The sequence below is a fragment of the Sapajus apella genome, unplaced genomic scaffold (genome assembly GCF_009761245.1).
Source record: "Sapajus apella isolate SASKATOON/1434 unplaced genomic scaffold, GSC_monkey_1.0 scaffold137, whole genome shotgun sequence".
Lineage (NCBI taxonomy): Eukaryota > Metazoa > Chordata > Mammalia > Primates > Cebidae > Sapajus > Sapajus apella.
Genome location: NW_022437077.1, coordinates 1,567,665 through 1,590,312, shown reverse-complemented (window position 1 = coordinate 1,590,312; position 22,648 = coordinate 1,567,665). Strand labels below are relative to the sequence as shown.

Below are 22,648 nucleotides of genomic sequence, written 5' to 3'. Positions count from 1 at the left end.
CTCCGCCTCCTGGGTTCAGGCAATTCTCCTGCCTCAGCCTCCTGAGTAGCTGGGATTACAGGCACGTGCCACCATGCCCAGCTGAATTTTTGTATTTGTAGTAGAGACGGGGTTTCACCATGTTGACCAGGATGGTCTCGATCTCTTGACCTCGTGATCCACCCGCCTCGGCCTCCCAAAGTGCTGGGATTACAGGCTTGAGGTAGTGTCTTAAATCCTGTCTCCCCGCCCTGCCATCTCCCCCCTGTAGACCTCAATAGCTGGGCTTCCTGGACCCTCTTCGTACACGTTCATTCAGAACTCTGTCTCCCTATTAATCATGGTCTTGGTGAAGTCACCCCCACAGAATCTACAGTCTGACCCTGAGAGCTCAAAGAAGCCTGAGACATTTTCAAACCCTCCCTTATTCTCCAGAATTTGCAGAGTCCAGAAAAGAAGATGAACTTGCCTCTCACCCCTCTCTCTCCTCTCCTCACTGTCACTGTCCCTAATACCCCTTCCCACCACCCCCTGGCCCCTTTGAGGATAACCTTAACTTTGGTCTGTATACTCCAACTTTTCATTGCTGTATGTCCTATTTACCCTACACTTATACCCATTTATACACCTACACCTAGCCTCATAACCACTTCTAGATGTTTACTCCTCACAAATATGCATAAATCAAAGAATAATTGTCCTGCTTTCCCATTGGATTCTCAGCCCTGACTCATCTTTCACTATGGGATCTACTATTTGTCTCTAAGTATTAGGAATGAACAACAGAAGATGTAGGTTCCCCTTTCATTCCCATTACTATTCCCAGGGCCAGCTAAGGGGCTGGAGGGCCATGGTTTGGGACAGCCCAGAGTCTGCACAGCATTGTGGTCAGAGCTGGATATGCAGAGAGATTCCAACTCCTAGGTCCTACTCAGACTGGACACAGCTCCTCTGTTCCCCCTACCCAACTGCCCCTCACCCATCCAGCAGCCCATCACCTACTCTGCATCCTCTTCTTGTCACGGTATCCTCCCTGGGCCTGCAGCAGCAACACACAGAGAACCAGGACAGGCAGCAGTGTCTGGAATGGCATGACTCTGGCCAGAGCATGAGCCCTAAGTCTGGCCAGATGGTTACACACTTCCCTGCAGAGTTGCCTGTGGAGAGGGAAGGAAAGAAGGAGTGATCCTTAGCTCCTGGCTGCCTCCACTGGCCAAGTCAGGGCAGAGCAAGAGTCCTTGCTTCCTGCCTTTGCTTCCTCCTGGCCCTGTCCTTCTCCCTATAGGATAGGGCTTCTGCAGGAATGACGCCTCCTCCTCCCACATAACCAGTCCTGTGTTCTTGCTAACAGAGGTTTCCTTTTCTGTTAAAAGGAAAACTTTTAACAGAATAAATAAATATATCTGCTTTCTAATTACAAAATTCTTTACAGGAAAAAAGAAAAGAAAAAATGTAATTTTTAAAAGGTGCTTAGAATTAACCCGTATTTCATTGCATTATCTTTTAGTTCCCCTGTATATTTAATGTAAATAATCTTTTATTTTCTCATTTTTGAATCCCTATCTTTTGTTACCATTGTAAATATTATGCAAATATTTACAATGTCATTATTTCTCGAAAAGAAACGACATGATTTTTCTTCTTTTTTTCTTTTTGGGTGAGGGTAGCTACAGGAAGCCACTCCAATTTCCACAGTTGTAAAGCCAGACATTATAACATGAGCCCTTTTGAGAAGTGGCTATTTGCACATAATAGAGGTGTTCATTATAAATTCTTCCTTTTTTTCTTTTTAAGACAGAGTATCACTCTGTCACCCAGGCTGGAGTGCAGTTGTGCGATCTTGGCTCACTGCAGTCTCCACCTCCTGGGTTCAAGCACTTTATGCCTCAGCCTCCTGAGTAGCTGGGATTATAGGCATGTGCCATCACATTCAGATGATTTTTTGTATTTTTAGTAGAGATGGGGTTCTGCCTCGTTGGCCAGGCTGGTCTCAAACTCCTGACCTCAAGTGATTCACCCCTCTAAGCCTCCCAAAGTGCTGGGATTACAGGTGTGAGCCACCATGCTCGGCCTAATTATAAATTATTTTTATCAATTCATTACACAAAACTCTATATGATTGAGCTATATTTTTTATATTAAGTTCCAGGGTAAATGTGCAGGATGTACAGGTTTGTTGCATAGGTAAACATGTGCCATGATGGTTTGCTGCATCTATCAACCCATCACCTAGGTATCAAGCCCAGCATGCCTTAGCTACTTTCCCTGATGCTCTCCCTCCCCTGACAAGCCCCAGGTTGTGTTGTTTCCCTCCCTGTGTCCATGTTCGGCTCCCACTTATAAGTGAGAACATGGGGTATTTGGTTTTCTGTTCCTGTTTTAGTTTGCCAAGGATAATAGCTTCCAGCTCCATCCACGTCCCTGCAAAGAACATGGTCTTATTCCTTTTATGGCCGCATAGTACTCCATGGTGCGTATACGTGCCACATTTTCTTTATCCAGTCTATCATTGATGGGCATTTGGGTTGATTTCATGTCTTTGCTATTGTAAATAGCGCTGCTATGAACATATGTGTGCATGTGTCTTTATAGTAAAGGAATTAATTGAAAAGTTATGATAGCATTTACAATTTCCTTTTAAAACTTCACGGTGATTCATACCTGTAATCCCAGAACTTTGGCTGAGATGGGCGTATCACCTGAGGTCGGGAGTTCATGACTAGCCTCGCTAACATAGCAAAACCCCATCTTTACTAAAATTACAAAAATTAGCCAGACATGGTGGTGCACGCCTACTAATCCCAGCTACTCAAGAGGCTGAGGCACGAGAATTGCTTGAACCTGGGAGGAGGAGGCTGCAGTGAGCTGACATTGCGCCACTACACTTCAGCCTGGGTGACAGAGTGAGACTCCTTCTCAAAAAAAAAAAAAAAAAAAAAAATTCAAGACTCTGTGAATAAATATAGCAAAGATACATACAATTTCCACAGGGAAAAATTATAAAAAGTGTTAAGGGACATGAATAAGATCTACATACATATGAGAGAGATAGCAAGATCAAGATTAGGGGGTTACGAGGGATATGAAAACACTACGTGGCCCTGGAGTGGGTGTGATTGGGAGGTGCTTGGATTTCTGCCCTGCCTTTTTGATTGGAGTACACAGTGAAAGGCTAGTAGTCACAGCGGGCCTCTACTTTGCCCTCTTTCCCTCTCTTCTCCTCACAGCAGTGCCTGGTCAAACCCAGCAATCCTTGGCCCAGAACTTACTCACCTGTCCCACTGGCACCATGAATCCCGTGCTGCCTCTGCAGTTCCTGGTGGTGTTCTGCCTAGCACTGCCGCCGGTGCCTGGGAGTCTCAAGCAGCGTTTTCTGAGTAGGTGCTGGGTCTGGGCCAGGGAGGGAAGTAACATCTGTGGACAGGAGAGGATCTGAGGGCTGATAGTCTGTCGTACCTCTTGGAAAAATACTGTGTCATGTTCAAGGGCGCAAGCTTTATTGTTGGCAAGATCTAGGTTTGAATCCCTGCTCTGTTGCTTACTGAGTGACCTTGGGCAAAGTATCTGGGCCTTAGGTTTTTGTCCTTGTAAAGGATATGATTATATGGGGATAGTTGGAGAAGAACAGATAATGCATGCAGGCATAGTTCACGCTTACTAGACCATGGTAAATGCTCAGTAATATTAAATGCTGTAAATGTGATCAGCCTTATCATCCAGCTTAGTCTTGCTTCCCATGGCTCCTTCACGGATGCTTGGACTCCCTTTTCAAGCATTAAAACAGAGAGACAATGACGCTGGTAGAACGCAAGCTGAAATCTATATAACCTTGGCCTTGGAGGATGTTTTGGAAGTTAGGGGGAAAAAGGCTTGCATTTTATTCCACATTTTCAAACGCCAGAGGTACTGGTAATTCGCATCAATGGGACAGCGTAGAGTCCATCTCAGTAGCCACCACAGCCCAGCTCAACTCAAAAGACCTCTGGCTATCGTAATGTTGACATCAACCAATACCAAATGGGAAAAGAACTGTTATTCATCATACATCCACTCTTCTATGGAGAAAACATCTTCAGAATACTGGGGCTCAGAAGAGGGACAGGTGTGGTAGCTCATGGGTCTGGGGAGGCTAGGTCCTGCTTTAGAAGTTTCAGAAAGGGCATGCAGGTTTGTAGGACTAAGAGGGACTAAGCAAGCTTCAAGAAAATAGGAATGCGCAGGGTAGAGTTAATTGGAGAATCAGAATTCGAGGAAAGTCACAAAGAGGCTTTCTAAGACTGGAAGTGATGTGAGTGAAGTTGGGACCAGATACCCAGAAGAGGGGTCAAAACGTGAAAAAGGCGACCTCTCTGAGATCTCTGGATCATGGTGTCTATCCCTAAACTGTCCTATTGAGCCCCAAGCTCTTCAAAGTGTGGACTAGTTCCACTTTCTTGCAGTGTCCCAGTGAGCTATAGGATAGCTGAGAGGCCAAGAGTGAGTACTAGTTACCGGTCTCTGTTAAATTGTCAACAGCTTGGACCTCAGCTTCTTTTACCCCCAATTCTGGTGCAATTTGCTGCTACAATTATAGTCATAACCTCTTTCTTCCTTCATTCCTTTCAAATCATAATATCCTATAGATTCCCATCTAATTACACATATCTGCATAGAAATAGACCCACAGATGGGCAATAGAATGCCCTACTTTTGACTTTTGCCCCCAAAGAAAGGGCAAGTCACAAGGTACAAAAATTAGGATCTGGAAGGGCTTGGAGAAAGGGGTTAATGGGGCCCACCCTTAGAGTTCAGGAATAGAAAGGAGACTGTGGGTTGTGGCCTTAGGGAAGAAACTCCCAGGGCAGGTAGGTCTTAGCTTTGAACTGAGATACTTGAGGGTAGGGGAGGAAATAGGAAGGCAACATAAAGATGCTTATTCTCCTCCAACAGTAGAAAGTGAGGCATCCTGGTGCTCTGGCCTCCTGATCGGGAGACACCAAGGAAGCAAAAGAAGCTGAATCTTTGAACCCCATTCTGAAATCTCCACCCTTCTTACCATGAAAGAAGTCACTCCCAGAACTTACTTGTGAATTGGGTCCCAGCTTTCTGATGCAGTACCTTCAGTTTACTGCGTGGTCTTCATCCTTTGCCAAAACTTATCTTTCTTTCATTCATTCTTCCTATACACAAATAACCCACATTAGGTTAACCTAAGGGTAACGTATGTTGTTAATGAGAAGCTCTATGACTTGCTGAAGACCACACAATGAGTCAGTGCAGAATGATTGTACAAACCTCTTTCTTGTTCACCATATACACCATTAATATCGTTGATAGGGACCCAACCATGGCCCTAGGGGACTTGGCGTCTGACCTACAAAGATGATGAATGACCAGTGGGTGCGGGTTTCTGCCAAACTCTATTCTTGATCAAAAAATATCCATGCCCGACTTCCCTGCTCAGAACTCAGAGGAAGGCAGCAGCTGAGGACAAAACCTGATGCCACCGCCCTGGAACCATGCAAGGCAGACGAGGGTGGCAGCTTTCCTGGCAGTTCCCTGGGCTTTCTGAGTTCTGAACATTACTCCAGCCTGTTGGTGAGGCCCTTCTCTTACTTGTTGTGTTCCAGAATACATCTTGGAACCTCCACCCTGCATATCACAACCTGAAAACTGTACTCAACGGTGTGCATCCCAGGAAGATTGCCAGAAAGGATTTCGTTGCTGTTCATCCTTCTGTGGGCTGGTCTGTTCATCAGGTACATTTCAAAAGCCCAACAGGTAAGAGACATCTCATATCCAGGCCTGATCCTAGAGCTGCTGGTGGGAGCCCAACAGAGGAGTCTCTTACTAGCAACTGTGCTGGATCTCTCCTTTTTTTTCCCTTGGTGGCCATGTTGGCAACATGCCCCTTCTCTTGACCAAGGATAATTTCCATAAAAGTCCTGATTAGAAAAGCCCTCCTCTCCCAATCACTACATCCCATTACTATATCTGTGAATCTCTGACTCTGCCTCTCTGAACACACTCACAATGACTTTATCCACAGACATTCCCCTGACCCAGAATCTACCCTTAGCCCAGGGACACTTTACCTGCAAGTATCAACAAAACCCAAAAGCAAATTTTGCTTTACACTTCCCCGCTTGCCCTCCTTTCACAAGACACCATCCTTTGGCTACCAGTGTTCTCAGGCTCTGGAGATCCAGCCCAAGGGAAGTTTTGCTTAATTGTCCAGACATTAACACTAGCCCCAAGCCTGCTAAATGGAGTGTGCTCCCAGGGCAGAGAAAGAACATGAGGGTGCTGATGAGACATATGGTGTCCTTTTTTTTTAAGATGGGGTTTTGCTCTTTTCACCCAGGCTGGAGTGCAGTGGCCTGATCTTGGCTCACTGCAACCTCTGCCTCCCAGGTTCAAGGGATTCTCCTGCCTCAGCCTCCCAAGTAGCTGGGATTACAGGTGCCCACCACCACACCCAGCTAATTTTTGTATTTTGGGTAGAGATGGGATTTCACCATGTTGGCCAGGCTGGTCTCGAACTCCTGACCTCAGGTGATCCACCTGCCCTGGTCCTCCAAAGTGCTGAGATTATAGGTGTAAGCCACTGTGCCTGGCCAAGACATATGGTTTTTAATCCCATCTTGCAATGTGTCTTTCTATGACCTTAAATAAGACAATTCCCCTCTTTTTTACTTTCTTTTTCTCATGAGTAAAATAAGGACTTTTGTTTTTTCCTGTTTGCAAGGCCCAGATGAAATTTCAAAAGACCCACATTGGAAGACTCAACAATGAGCCTCTTGGAAGCCTGGCAGTCTTGTTCCTTGCTGTATTCCCTACCACAAGCAGAATACCCAGCATATGAGTTAATGTGCAGAGTGATTAAGCATGAGCTCAAACCTGAGCTCAAATCCTGGTTCTACCACTTCTTAGCTGAGTGACCTTAGACAAGTTAATTAACCTCTCCCTGGGCATCAGCTTCCTCATCTTTAAGACTGTAACAATAATAGATGATCCATGAAAGCTTTAAAACATTACTTGCCAACATATTAGAGCTTCGTGGTCTAATATTCATGGTGGAAGTAATTGAAAGAAAAAATTATATCTCTAAAAATAAAACTTCACCAGTTAATATTTGAAAATATTTTTCTTCTACAGAAACAAATGCAAGCACTCAGAAGTCATCACACCTGACAATTGAGGCATGTTTCCTAGAGCATTTTGTAAGTAAGGGGTTTGGTCTGGTCTTCCTTATTTGAGATTCCCAGGGATGCTCACTTTCTTTCTCTAGCCTCACCAGGAGCACTGCATTCCCACAAGGTCAGAACGAACTCCCATTGTCTGATTGCCTCTTCCTCCATCATTCCCCTCCAAGGGCTATCTTTGCACTCCCTAGGTCAGGGTGCAGTCCAGCATGAATTCTGCAACACAGAGCAACCTAAGGAGCCAAGTCATGGCCCAAGGGGAACCCAGGGAACTCACATCTGAGGCTTTGTCAGGAAACAAGCTCTTCCAGCATCTGGGTCCAGTTGACAGCACCCTGGGCAGGGAGTCAAGCTAAGCCCTTCACACTCTGTGAGACTTTGGTCTTCTCACTGTACACCCCTGAGACAGTCACCTCCCTCATGCGAAAGATGAAGAAAGCATCATGCCTCGGGGTACTGGGAGGACAGCACAACGCCATGTGGAAGGAAGAACTTGGTCTCTGCAAAAGTTAGAAATTCTCAGCAACTCACAGGGTCACTCATTCTGGGTTCCAGTTCTTTCTCTTAAAAAAGAGGGAGTGAGAATCATCTTTGTTATTTTACTGATGTTGCAAGAATGGTGAACAAAATGGAGTCCTGTGGAATTCCACCACCAAAAAAATAAGAGTATTCATAAGTTGGCGGAGTTCATTTCAGAGTATTTGGTAAAAAAAAAAAAAAAAAAAAATTAGAAGCTTAGGGTCTTCTTTTTTCTTCTTCTTCTTCTTCTGAAGACGGAGTTTTGCTCTTGTTGCCCAGGCTGGAGTGCAATGACGTGATCTCGGCTCACCACAACCTCCACCTCCCAGGTTCAAGCAATTCTCCTGCCTCAGCATCCTGAGTAGCTGGGATTACAGGCATGCACCACCATGCCCAGATAATTTTTTGTATTTTTAGTAGAGGCAGGGTTTCTCCATGTTGTTCAGGCTGGTCTCAAACTCCTGACCTCAGGTGATCTGCTCCCCCCTCGGCCTCTCAAAGTGCTTGGATTACAGGCATAAGCCACCATGTCCGGCCAAGCTTAGGGTCTTCTAATGGTCCTTCTGATGTCTCCAGATGTTCCGAATTGGAATGGTGGTCTTTCAGTTCAGTCCTTTCATTAACCCTGTATAAGGGAGCCTGATAAATAGTAGCAGGTGGAGGCCAGAGGAGCAGTTTAGACGCATGAGCACTTGCCCAGTCTCTAATGAGCCTACCGTGCTCCTGATGAGCTCCCACTCATGCTTCCAGGTTTCTATTAAATTAAACTTTCCATGGAACCATCACCAGTTCACTACAGACGGAATTGGTCCCTCTCTGTCTTTTGCAGTGCCCTATCTTTGACCTACCATAACCTTATCAGACTTTCTTATAATTGTTTGAGTTAGTATTTCCTTTGTTCAGAGGATAAGTCCCGTAAAATCACAAACTGTATGTGATTTCTTTGCCACAGAACCCTAGCACCTAGCACCATGCCTTGCACATAGTAAGGATACAATTCAGATTTTTCAAATAGGGATGAGAAGAGGCTGGCAAAAAGTAGATTAATTCTAACATTTGATAAGTTTTTCCTACAAAGAAAATCTTCATTGAACAGTCCAAAGTCACTCAAATATCAGCTGCCTACTATTTTTTTAAACTATATTTACTTATGAAAACTTACAATATGGAAAAAAATAAGCAAAATAAGAAAGCCTGATAGTATCCATTCACATGGGGTAATAGCTCTGTATTAGGGTTAAGAGTCCTAGCCACTTTGGGACTCAATCCAGCTCTGGCCTGCTGACCTGGTGATGCTGGGCATCTCCTAAGTCCTAAGAGCCCCAATCTGTCCATCTGTAAAATGGAGATGGAAAATATCTAACCCTTAGCTGTGTCACCAAGATGCAATGAAATGGCACATGCAAAGCACACATAAGGTTGCTGGCAGAGAGTCTAAGAAGAACATATTATTATCCACATCTTGCCAATCCTTCCTTTATCCAAAATTTTTGTTTTATAAAGGGATCACAGTGTATACTCTACCTTAAATTCTGGTTGGTTGTTTGGTTGGTTGCTTTTTAATTTCTCTGAGTCAGTCTGGATCAGTGAACACTGCTCTTATTTTAAGTTAATTCAGTGTTCACTGATCTTCAAAATATCTTTTTCAGAGAGAACAAGGCATAGTTACCAAAAGTACTGCATCCTTGAAAGATAATATGATTAAATCTCATGACAAAAGATTGGCTAATTTAACAGAGATCAGAATTACTCTACTATATTTCCAGTGAGTGACTGTGGAAGACTTTGCTTCCCTCTGCAAATCCCATATGAATGTTACCAACCTGGAAATGTGTGGTCACCTGGTCCCACAATTCCACTTTTCTTCCCATTGCACCCCTTCTAAATGAAGTTTTCCCAAGATAAAATTATCACAAGTCCATATCTTTCTCCTCTTTAATGACACCCTTCTAATCTGACTCCCCAGTGACCCCTAGTCCAGAGCAGGAAAAACTGTTCAGAAAATTCTATAGACGCTTTGACTACCAGAAACCGACCATACGTGGTTCGAGCTGACCTGAGTGAGACAGGTCTCTTACATACAGGTTGGCTATCACTGTTTTAATAATCTGAGTTTGATCTATCCAATACTGTAGGCACTGATCACAAAAGGCTATTTAAATGGTAATTCATATGAATTACAATAAAATAAAATATTCAATTAGTTCCTTAGCCTTACTTTCCATTTCAAGTGTTTAATAACCACACGTGGTTAGTAGCTACCATGTTACACATTATAAATATAGAACACAGAAAGTTCTAATGGAAAGCATAGGTTTAAGCTACATAACGCTGATGTCTAAAAAATGATGGCTAATTAAAGGTCATCATGACAGAGGACACCCTCTATGACAGCCTCATGTTAGGCTCCAGGAAAAGTTTTTGGAGCTATTGGGGTTCCTAAGCATAGCCTGACAACACACAATTTAATGACAGTAGTTCTCTAGAGACCCAACAGGATGTCATCCATGGATGTTTAAAGAATCCAGAAGAATAATGGACTAAGTATTCTCCCTTCCCCACAGGCCCCTACAATGTTTTTTCTTGGTTCACCTTTAGGAAGATACTGAGAAGCAAGAAATTTGAGGCCCAATATCTAACTTGCCAATTGTTTTTGAGCTTGGTGGTAAAGGCTAATCTACCATAAAACTCTTGAAGCTTAAGCTTTAGGTCAACACTTGCAAGAGCCCCTTCTAAAGTTCAGCACAGTTTCCTCCTGGGATGGGGAGAGAAAGCAGGAACCCCCCTTTGGCTTAGAGACAAGCAGCACTGTTCCAGTCCAGAGACACTATCTGTGCCTTGGTAGTGGTCTTTTTTTTTTCTTTTTTTTTTTTTTTGAGACGGAATCTTGCTCTGTCATCCAGGTTGGAGTGCAGTGGCACGGTCTTGGCTCACTGCAACCTCCACCTCCCAAGTTCAAGCGATTCTTCTGCCTCAGCCTCCCAAGTAGCTGAAATTACAGGCACCCGCCACCACACCCGGCTAATTTTTGTATTTTTTTAGTAGAGACAGGGTTTTGCCATGTTGGCCAGGCTGGTCTCAAACTCCTGACCTCAGGTGATCCGCCAGCCTCGGCCTCCCAAAGTACTAGGATTGCAGGCGTGAGCCACCGTTCCCAGCCCTGGTGGTGGTCTTACCAAACAACCACATCAACATCTGGACAACCCTCACTGATTACCCACCCTTGGTTGCACTCATCAGGCTAATTGATCCCATATTTAAGCTCAAGGAGAAATATCAACCAGAGACTGCATGGCAACCTCCCTCGGGCCAGCCTTCAAGGCTTCATGGCCATATCATGAACCCAGGACAGGCACCATAGGGGTGGTGAGGACCTGATAGAGCCAGATCAGTGAGTAAGAGGCTGTAATAAGGGGCCATGAAATCAAAATCAAAGGACTAGAGCTCTCTAAGGTCTTCCCCCAGACATGTAGCACCACATGAGCCGGAAACTGCAAAGGACATGACAGATATGGCATTACTGATAAGTTATGGAAATGGAAATAATCTTTCCTAAGCTATCAATAATAACTTCAAATTTTTGTTCAACTATGCTAGAGCAAAGACTGAATTATCCTTCTGTTCTCTACGCAGAAATGATATAAAAATCATAGTCATAAGGAGAGACAATCAAAAATAATCAGCCACAAAATGTTAAAAAGATATTATAAAGGTATTTAAAATAATAATAATGAAGTGTTTTATTTTTCTGGGATTCATGATATTTGATGTATTTGTAAGCTTTTGTAAGTTTCTAATTTGTTGCAATTTCTTTTTCATTTCAAATAAATATTCACTTACATGCCTAATTTTGTATTTGTAGTTCTGCATTATTTTTCTAAATCAAGGCATCCATAATTGTACAAGCATCAATCTCCAGAAAGCCTGAGCTTTTCTCTGCTTGGCTCCATTGCTTCCACGTCTGTATCTGTGAGCCTTGTGTTCCTCTTTAGGAAAACAGCATAAGCAATTGTTCTTCATTTTCACAGGATAATACAAAAAGATCAAATAATATAGTGAGCATAAAAATATGTTGTATGCCTTGTGACAGAAATATAAATTGTTATGATTATTGTTAACATTTTGAGGACTTACAGTTAGGTATACAAGCCATGTCCCTCTACATAATAAAGGCCATATATAACAAGCCCATAGCTAACATCACACTCAATAATGAAAATCTAAAAGCTTTGCCTCTAAGATCAAGAATGAGACAAGGATGCCCACTCTCACCACTTCTGTTCAACAAAATACTTGAAATCTTATCCAGAACAATTAAGCAAGAAAAAGAAATAAAAGGCATCCAAATATGAAAGGAGAAGGAAACAGAGACAATAGGAAAATTGTCTCTGTTTATAGATGGTATCTTACGTATATAAAACTCTAAAGACTCAGTAACAAAAATAACTGTTAGAACTAGTAAACAAACTCAACAAAGGTTCAGGATAAAATAATATACAAAAATCAGTTGCATTTCTGTACACTAACAACAAACTATCCATAAAAGAAATCAAGAAAAATAATTCAATTTATAATAGCATCAAAAAGAATAAAATTAAATATAACCAAGGAGATGAAGGATCTGTACACTAAAAACTATAGAATATTGATAAAAGAAATCATATATGACACAAAAAAATGAAAAGGTATCCCGTGTTCATGAGTTGGAAAAAGTTAATATTGTTAAAATGTTCATAATACCCAAAGTATGCTACAGATTCAATACAATCTCTACTAAAATTCCAATGACATTTTTCACAGAAATAAAAAAAAAATCCTAAAATTCATATGAGCCACAAAAGACACTGAATAGCTAAAGAAATTCTTAGCAAAAAGAACAAAGCTGGAAGCACCACAATTCCTGATTTTAAACTATATTGCAAAATTACAGTAATCCAAACAGTATGGTACCAGCATAAAAACAGACATATATAGCCACAAAACAGAATAGAGAGCCAGAATTAAACCCATGCATATATAGTTAACTAACTTCCAACAAAAGCACAAAGAATACACAATGGAGAAAGGATAATCTTTTCAGTAAATGAACTTGGGAAAACTTACACCATACACAAAAATCAATTCAAAATAGATTAAAGACTTAAACATAAGACCTGAAACTGTAAAACTCTTAGAACAAAACATAGGGACAAAGTTTCATTGGTCTGGACAATGATTTTTTTTATTTGAAACCAAACTCACAAGAGAAAAAATTTGAAGTAATAGGGGCCAAGTGCAATGATTCATGCCTATAATCCTAGCACTTTAGGAGGCCAAGGCAGGTAAATCATGAGGTCAAGAGTTTGAGACCAGCCTGGCCAGCATGGTAAAACCTTGTCTCTACTAAAAACACAAAAATTAGCTGGGCATGGTGGCACACGCCTGTAATCTCAGCTACTCAGGAGGCTGTGGCAAGAGAACTGCTTGAACCAGGGGGGTTGAGGTTGCAGTGAGCAGAGATCATGCTACTGGACTCCAGCCTGGGTGACAGGACGAGACTCTGTTTCAAAAAAAAAAAAAAAAGAAGAAGGAATAGGAAACCATTAAGCAAGTTTACAAAGTAGTAACAATTTCCTGAAACAGAAAACATGAAGTTCACACGATTTTCAGAAAAGTTCAATCAAATCTTCAGGAATAAACCATTTCAATTTTATATGAAATCATCCAGAGACTAGAAATGACTATTCCTGAATTCAGTCTTTGAGGCCAATATAGCCTTGTGCTCAAACCAAATAAGGAGAGCATGAGAAATTAAAATTACCAGCCAATCTAACTCACAAACGTATATAGAAAAATCTTATACAGTATATTAGCAAACTAAATTCAGGAGTGTATAAACAGATTATTTAGCATAAGCAATTTGATCCCAGAAATACAAGAGTAAAAATGAGAAAAATCTATAAATACAATTCACTGTATAACAGTTTAAAAGTCATGTGATTATCCCAACAGATGCAAAAAATAATTTTACAAAATTCAAATTTTGATAGTTTACATTTTTAACCCACTGGGAATACAAGAGAATATCCTTAAGAAGATAAACTGTAGGTATTAAAAAAAAACCTACAGTATACATCATGCTTAAAGGTGAAACTATTAGAAGCATTCCCTTAAAATCTGCAAAATAGACAGGGATGACCACTACACTGCTTTTATTCCACAATATACGAAAGATTCTAGCTAAAAATAGAAATTTAAAGCATTCATAATTGGAATAGAAGGCACAAAACCATCATTAGTCACAGATGATAACTGTGCCTATTTTTGTAGAAGGCAAAGAGAACCACATACAAATTATTTAGAAATAAGAGAATATAGGAAGATGATTGGATGTAAGATTAATATGTAACATGAATTGCATTTTCGTACACCAGAAAAAAATTGAAAGAAACTTAGTGTTTAAAGATACCACTTAAGATGGCCAATTAGAGGCAGCTGCAGTCACAGCACTTGTGCAGACAAAGGAGAGCAGCAAGTGAATTCACCACCTTTGTCTGAAGTACCCAGGTTCTCGCATTGGGACTGACTAGGCAATCAGTTCAACCCACGGAGACGGAAGAAAAGCAGGGTGGGGTGATGGCCCACCGGGAGCAACATGGAGCCAAAGGAACCCCCACCCTTAACCAAGGGAGGCAGTGAGTGATTGTGAGACCCTGCCTGGGAAACCACACTTCTCCCACAGATCTTTGCAACTCGCAGATCAGGAGATCCCCTCATGAGCCTACACCACCAACACCTTGGATTCAATACACAGAGCTGTGTGGACTCTCAGCAGAGCAGCCACTCCAGCACACACAGAAGCTTTACATACCCCGGCCCTGGGATCCCCCACAAGGGGGTAGATCCGTCTGTACATTCCCCTAGGAAGGGGACTGAATCCAGGAAGCCAAGCAGCATCATTCTGCAGGCCCCACTTCCACAGCACCTCTTAAGTTGGGACCTACTGGCTTGGAGTTCCTGCATAGTGGCAGTAGGCTGAGTCTGCCTGAGACTGGAGGGAGTTTCAGGGCCTGGGGGCAGGAGTGGCTGCCATTTCTGCAGTTTGGTCAGCTCAGTATTTCAGCCTGCCAGCTCTGGACAGTCCAGGCAGTCTGGACTAGTCCTCTTCTATGCAGCACACCTGCTTTGTCAGATTGTGCCAGATGGCTTCTTTAAGCAGGACCCTGATCCACTCCTCCTCACTGGGTGGGGCCTCCCTGCTGGAAGCCCTCAGTCACTCCAGCCAGGCTTATATGGACAGATTTCTGATCTCGCCCTAGAATGGAGCTCCTAGGGGGAGAAGTGGCCACCATCTCTGCAGTTGAGTTGAATTGGCTGTTCCAGCCTGCCAGCTCTGGAGAGTCTAGGTGGTCCAGACAAGGGAGGATCCCCACCAACACAGCACACCTGCTCTACCAAAAAGCAGCCAGGCTGCTTCTGTAAGCAGATCCCTGATCCCATTTCTCCTGACTAGGTGAGACCTCCCAACAGGGATCTCCAGACACCTCCTATAGAAGCATTCAGGCCAGCAACAGGTCAGTACCCCCCTGGGATGTAGCTCCCAGAGGAGAAGTGGGCTTTGCTGTTTTGCAGCCTTCAGTGGTGATACCTAAGTTACAGGAAAAGTCAAGGCAACTAGAGTCTGGAGTGGACCCCTAGAAAGCCGCAGCAGCCCTACAGGTGCTAACAGTCAGTGGTCTGACAGTCAAAAGAAAAACAGAAAACAACAACAAAGACCCACAAAAAAACCCACTCAAAGGTCAGCAACCTCAGAAAATCTAAGGTAGCTAAGCCCACAAATAAAGAAAAAATCAATGCAAAAATCCTGAAAACTCAAAAAGCAAGAGTGCCTCTTCTCTTCCAAATGACCAAAATACCTTTCTAGTAATGACACAGAACTGGGCTGAGGCTGAGATGGCTGAATTGATGGAAGAACACTTCAGAAGGTGGGTAATAATGAATTTTGCTGAACTAAAGGAGAATATTGTAACTCAATGCAAAGAAGTCAGGAATCATGATAAAACAACACAGGAGCTGATAACCAGAGCAGCCAGTGTAGAGAGGAACGTAACTGACCTGATGAAACTGTAAAATACAATATGAGAACTTCACAATGCAATCACTAGTATCAATAGCAAAATAAACCAAGCAGAGGAAAGAATCTCAGAGCCTGAAGACTGTCTTTCTGAAATAATACAGGCAGACAAGAGTAGAGAAGAATGAATGAAAAGCAATGAATAAAAACTCTGAGAAATATGGGACTATGTAAAAAGACTGAACCAGCCAGGCACGGTGGCTCATGCCTGTAATCCTAAGACTTTGGGAGGCTGAGATGGGTGGATTGCCTGAGGTCGAGTTCAAGACCAGCCTAGCCAACATGGTGAAACCCTGTCTCTACTAAAAATACAAAAATTAACTGGGCATGGTTGCAGGTGCCTGTTATCCCAGCTACTCTAGAGGCTGAGGCAGGAGAATCGCTTGAACCTGGGGGTGGAGGTTGCAGTAAGCTGAGATTGTGCCACTTTACTCCAGCCTGGGCATAAGTGTGAAACTCCATCTCAAAAAAAAAAAAAAAAAAAAACCTTAAGCTGCAACTGATTGGAGTACCTGAAAGAGATGGAGACAATGGAGTCTAGTTGGAAAACATACTTCAGAATATCATCCAGGAGAACTTCCCCAACCTAGCAAGACATGCCAATATTCAAATTCAGGAAACGCAGAGAACCCCACTAAGATATTCCATGAGAAGTTCAACCCCAAGAAACATAATTATCAGATTCCCCAAGGTCAAAATGAAAGAAAAATGTTAAGGGCAGCCAGAAAGAAAGGCCAGGTCACCTTCAAAGGGAAGTCCATCAGACTAACAGTGAATCTTTCAGCAGAAACCCTACAAGCCAGAAGAGATTGGGGGCCAATATTCAACATTCTTAAAGAAAAGAATTTCCAACCCAGGATTTCATATCTGGCCAAACTAAGCTTCATAAGCAAAGGAGAAATAACATTCTTTTCAGACAAACAAATGCTGAGAGAATTCAACACCACCAGGCCTGTCTTGCAAGAGCTCCTTGCAAGGAAGGAAGGAAGCACTAAATATGGAAAGGAAAACATCACACTTCCAGTTACTACAAAAACACACTGAAGTACACAGACCACTGACACTATGAAGCAACCATATGAACAAGTCTGCAAAATAACCAGCTAGCATCATGATGACAGGATCAAATTCACACATAACAATACTAACCTTAATTGTGAATGCCCCAATTAAAAGACACAGAGTGGCAAGCTGGATAAAGAGCCAAGACCCATTAGCATGCTGTCTTCAAGAGACCTATCTCACATGCAAAGACACACATAGGTTCAAAATAAAGGGATGGAGGAAAATTTACCAGGCAAATGGAAAACAGAAAAAAGCAGGGGTTGCAATCCTAGTTTCTGAGAAATCAGACTTTAAACCAACAAAAATTTTAAAAGGACAAAGAAGGACACTATATAATGGTAAAGGGCTCAATTTAAGAAGAGCTAACTACCCCAAATATATGAACCCAATGCAGGAGCACCCAGATTCATAAAACAAGTTCTTTTTAAAAAAATATATTATTATTATTATTATTATTATTATACTTTTAAGTTCTGGAGTACATGTGCAGATCTTGCAGGATTGTTACATAGGTGTACACATGCCATGGTGGTTTGCTGACCCCATCTCCCTGTCACCTACATTAGGTATTTCTCCTAATGTTATCCCTCCCCTTAAAAATATCTTTTTTTTTTTTTGAGACAGAATCTTGCTCTGTCGCCCAGGCTGGAGTGCAATGATGCAATCTCAACTCACTGCAACCACCACCTCCCAGGTTCAAGCAATTCTCCTGCTTCAGCCTCTTAAGTAGCTGGGATTACAGGCACATGCCACCATGCCCAGCTAATTTTTATATTTTCAGTAGAGACGGGGTTTCGCCATGTTGGTCAGGCTGCTCTTGAACTCCTGACCTCATGATTTTTGGATAATTTGATAAACTGACTAAAATTTATATGAAAAGGCAAAATCCTAAGATAAACAAAGTTCAAGAGATTAAGTGTGGCTTTGGAGTGGGGATATAGAGTGGGGTGAAATAAAGAGCTCAGAAGCAACCCACATAATTAAGCAAAGTTATTTTGCAGTTGAATAGAAGAGGAACTCATTAATAAATGGGTCTGGGACCACTGAAAAATGAAAAAGGATCCTTATGTTATACCTTACCAAAATATCAACATCAGGTGGATTTCCAGTGTAAATGTAAGCCAAAATTTCAAAACTTTTAGAAGAAAACAAATCCAAGATGTCCCCATGTTCCTAGATAACATAGTGCAGTGTGAATAAGAACAAAAACTCTGAAGCCAAGTTCAAATCTTGTCTCTACCACATAATAAATGAGGGACCTTGTTCATGTAACCTAATCTCTGTCTCCATTTCATCTGTGAATGATGGTAATAATTGTCCCTACTTCACAGGGTATATATGATGAAGTATATACAAATTACTTAAAAATAGCACCTGGGTCGGGGCACAGTGGCTCACACCTGTAATCCCCAAACTTTGGGAGGCCAAGGCAGGCGGATCACCTGAGGTCAGGAGTTCAAGACCAGCCTGGCCAACATGGGGAAATCCCATCTCTACTAAACGTGCAAAAAAATTAGCTAGGCGTGGTGGCGCATGCCCATAATCCCAGCTACTCAGGAGGCTGAGGCAGAGAATTGCTTGAACCTGGGAGGCAGAGGTTGCAGTGAGCTGAGATCATGCCATTGCACTCCAGCCTGGAGGACAAGAGTGAGACTTCGTCTCAGAAAAAAAGAAAAATAGCACCTGGAATGAAGTAGTACAATGCGTTATAACTAACCCTGTTACTCTTATTATAGTGCTTATTACACTGTTTCTCTTGTACCATGATTAGTTTCTTCTCTGTATAGAAGGTCAAAAAGAGAAAGGAAGAAATCCTTTTTTAATTCTTTGCTCCGATGATTCTACCCTTCATGATTAAATATATGCAGAAGCTCTGATCCTTAAGTTTCTATTGCTTCTAGATGAACATGGGACTCACTATCAAGGGTCTAATCAGTTTGAGACCTTCAGCTTCATGGCTGGGTACCCAAGCACTCATTGTTCAACTCAACAGCTAGTAATGTCCAGTCCTGGCCCTTGGGGTAGGTGGGCTCAACCCTCTCAAGTATCAAGCCCAAAATATAACATCAGGTGATACCACAACTATCCTGCCTGCTGCTTGCTGCACCATGAAGTCTGCCAAGCTGGGATTTCTTCTAGGGCTCTTCATCTTCTGCTCACTGAATACCCTATTACTGGGTGGTATTGATAACATTGTTGAGAAGATATGTGGAGACCTCAAAGGTATGATGTTAAGGCAGAAAATAAATCTGAAGGTCAATTATGAATGAGGGAAAAGGTGCTGGGGGAAAAGTGTGTTATCTAGGTGATCCAGGAAGGTCTTCCTTTCATGGCAATACCCATAGACACTTAATCCCTTGGCTCAGGGCATTACCTACACTAGGGGTATTTTGGGTGTTTGATGAGAAAAAAAAAAAACAGAAATGACACAAAGTCCTTTCCAGATGGAGACCTCTTTTAGAGGAGGTTCAAAGGACTGGAAGGATTTTGAATCAGGTTTTGTTAAAAATTTCAAAGATCCCAGACCATTGAAGAGTATGTATTGGGATGAGACAGAAAGGGGGTTGGGGACTGAGAAAATTAAGACATTTTCAGTAACTGGGCTATGGGCATATACAGAAACCTTGGACAGATGATTCCTGTTTAGAGGGGCTCACAGTGTAAATGTGAGAGGCAATGAGACTTTCTTCCATAGACAGTGTGGGCAGGCTCAGCGCTTCCAGGGGACAAGAAAGTGGCACAGTGTCCACAATAAGTCAGACACTCCAAATTCTGGCCCTGTGACATAGCAAATGTGTGCCTTGGACAAGTCACTCAACCACATATTATGCTCTTAGTCTCAGTTTCCCCATGTGTACAATGAAAATCAGAAAAGTACCTGCTGCAGAGGGTATTTGTGACTGTGAAATAAGATTATGCGTATAACTTTACCAGAGAGTAAATTCCAGACTGGCTGCCTGAGTAAGGTGGGTTGTGTTGTCAATACAACCATGACTGTGGCTGTTCCAAACACTTACTACCCAACTCCCAACAATAAAAGCAGAGGGTTTAGCTCGGGGAAGGCAAGAAGGGAGAAGATGGCAGGGTGTGAGGATGAAAGAGCATCACCCCAAGGTCATGAATTTTAGCATTTTAGTAAACATCCTGCTTTGACGATAGCAGCGGGCATGGTTACCTAAATTTGGAAGTATACATATATAGTGAATGTATGAAAACTAGGGAGGAGGCATTCTGAATTGCATGTCCTATGTGGGCAATTAAAAGGAAAGGAAGATGATGTGAAGAAGCAGGAGGATACTGTACTTTAATAAACTGTCAGATATAAAATGTAGGGAACCTCATCACCCTGCACAAGCTAGTGGTGCAACCTCCTTTCTCACTGATTGCAACTTCTCGTTTTTCCGGACATTGCTCACCACAACAACCTGGAATTGTAACAATTTGCATTGTGCAAAGGCAATCTTGCCAAGTAACTCTAATTCCAAGAGAAAACCAGATGTCCTTGAATATGAGACACATGAAAAACAACAGTCCATAAATATGAGAATACTCTCAGGCTAAAGCTAGGAATTTTTAAGGGCCCAGAAAGATAAGTTATCCTGCTGAGTCCTAACCAATTCCCACTAACTCAATGGGAACCTCTCATGCAGATCCCTGCAAATTGGAAATGAAGGCTGGAAGCTGCTATGAAGTTCACTTTAGATTTTTCTACAACAGAACCTCCAAACGATGTGAAAGTTTTGTCTTCTCTGGCTGTAACGGCAACCTTAACAACTTCAAGCTTAAATTAGAATGTGAACTAGCCTGTGTTGGAACAGTCAAACCACAGTAAGGAATCTAATCCTGTCCTTGGTCCTTCGGGGGAGTAAAAGAAGAGGTGTTGACATCCTAAGATAAAGAAAATTGATCCGGGGCTAACCTTGCTTTGGATGGGAAGATAGAGGACTGCTCTAATAAAAAGTTTTAACGGTTGGGTTGGCCGGGCATGGTGACTCACACCAATAATCCCAGCACTTTGGGAGGCTGAGGCGGGTAGATCACCTGAGGTTGGGAGTTCAAGACCAGCCTGACCAACATGGTGAAACCCTGTCTCTACTAAAAATACAAAATTAGCCAGGCATGATGGCACATGTCTGTAATCCCAGCTACTCAGGAGGCTGAGGCAGGAGAATCGCTTGAACTGGGGAGGCAGAGGTTGCAGTGAGCCCAGATGGCACCATTGCACTCCAGCCTGGGCAACAAGAGCAAAACTCTGTCCCAAAAAACAAAGTTGGGTGGGCTGTCAGGATCATTTGCTCATTTTACAGTCAGAAAATCAAATGACCAGAGAGAAACTAATAGCCACCATCTATTGGACAATTACTGTGCATCAGGCACTGCACTAAGCAATTGACATATATTGATATAATTTTAAATTATATCAAGGTGGATTTATATCACCATTTTTATGTGACAGATGAAGAAACCAAGCACAGTACAAGTAACCAAGCATCCTGAGGTCACATTATTAAATGGCATACCAACGTTTCTAACCAGAGCTGTAAGTCACAATGGTCATGACCATCTTACGTGTACAAGGTCACCCAAACCAAATTCTTGCACTCTCATACCTTTGAACTCTCCATAGCAACTTGCTGCTTTATACAACTAAGTTCCCCCCCACACTTGACTATTTCCCCATCGTTGGAAATAGAAGGTCAATGGTGCCTAATAGGGCTGTGGTTTGGCTGATTCCCAGGAGAATTCGCTGGAGAGTGGCCTTAGGGGTAACTCAAAAGCAGAAATGTTGTTTTGCTTTGTTTATTTTATATTCCTAGTGGATCTTTGCAGTGCCTGGCACATAGTAAGCAATGATTAAGTTTTAAGTGAATGAAAAAGTGAGAGATTAATCAATAAAATAAGGAAAACATTGAGATAGAAGGCATCCTCTGTGCTTTCCCTAGGATAAAAATGACCTACATTGGGCCGAGTGCGGTGGCTCACGCCTATAATCTCAGCACTTTGGGAGGCTGAGGCGGGCAGATCATGAGGTCAGGAGTTCAAGACCAGCCTGGCCAACATAGTGAAACCCCGTCTCTGAAAAAAAAAAAATAATAAAAATAAAAAAAATAAAAAAAAGACCTACATTAATCCAGGGAGACCTTCCAAAACCTATAACACAGATTTGTATTTTTCTTAAACAGGAGTTGAGAAGATGTGAACTCATGAAGTTGTCTGATACACCATCCAAAATAAAGATGCAAGAAAATTCAGACCAATCTTGAAATCTTTGTAATATTTTGATAATCCTTTAAGCTTCCATCTGTTTGCTATTTTCCTGACCTGGGTTTTGTCTTTCCCGGAAAATAACTGTATGGTCATTAGAATGAGTCTTTGTGTCAGCCCTGGCTCTCTTAGTTTCTCTCCACTTGTCTTATCTAAATTTGCAGAGCTGAAATGTCAGCTGGTCCCATCCATTGGTTCCCCCCTCACTCCTGAGCCATCCCTCACATATGCACACTTAGCTTAATTTATCCTAAACTGTTTCAGGTTTGACGAACCAAATCTGTACAGGTTTGCATCACCGCCCCTGTCAAATTGAACTAGTTAGTGGAACCAAAGTACCAAACCTACATCCCTTTGGATCTTGAAATCAAACCTAGCAGTGAACCACACACTTATGTGAAATGTCCCTGCACTCATAACAAATTTTTCTGTGTCATATTTCCTGTTCAAGTCCCTCAATTAGTTTAATGATCTCCCAACCTGGTCCCTGTTTAGGAGTAATTATATGGGCCTCTGTCATTGC

At 42.3% G+C, this 22,648-nt stretch overlaps 2 protein-coding genes across 2 annotated transcripts in view; one reads left to right on the top strand and one right to left on the bottom strand.

Annotated features, from left to right (window-relative positions):
- Positions 1-6,230, bottom strand: part of WFDC10B (WAP four-disulfide core domain 10B) — a 7,161-nt gene extending 931 nt beyond the window's left edge. Inside the window, 4 exon segments of the mRNA XM_032263699.1 lie at position 5,610; positions 5,643-5,706; positions 6,054-6,100; positions 6,103-6,230. Coding sequence (XP_032119590.1) covers position 5,610; positions 5,643-5,706; positions 6,054-6,100; positions 6,103-6,129 — 139 coding nt within the window. The 5' untranslated portion in view covers positions 6,130-6,230.
- A 12,598-nt stretch (positions 6,231-18,828) lies between these two features.
- Positions 18,829-22,401, top strand: SPINT4 (serine peptidase inhibitor, Kunitz type 4). Its single transcript, XM_032263646.1, has 3 exons — positions 18,829-19,083; positions 20,511-20,688; positions 22,044-22,401. The coding sequence occupies exons 1-3, from the start codon at positions 18,969-18,971 to the stop codon at positions 22,048-22,050; spliced, it is 300 nt and encodes a 99-aa protein (XP_032119537.1). The 5' UTR covers positions 18,829-18,968; the 3' UTR covers positions 22,051-22,401.
- The last annotated feature ends 247 nt before the right edge of the window (positions 22,402-22,648 follow it).

Coding starts and splice junctions, on each gene's coding strand:
- SPINT4 (XM_032263646.1), top strand. CDS start 18,969: ATGAAGTCTGCCAAGCTGGGATTTCTTCTAGGGCTCTTCATCTTCTGC. Junction 19,084..20,510: donor GATATGTGGAGACCTCAAAG/GTATGATGTTAA, acceptor CCTCTCATGCAG/ATCCCTGCAAATTGGAAATG.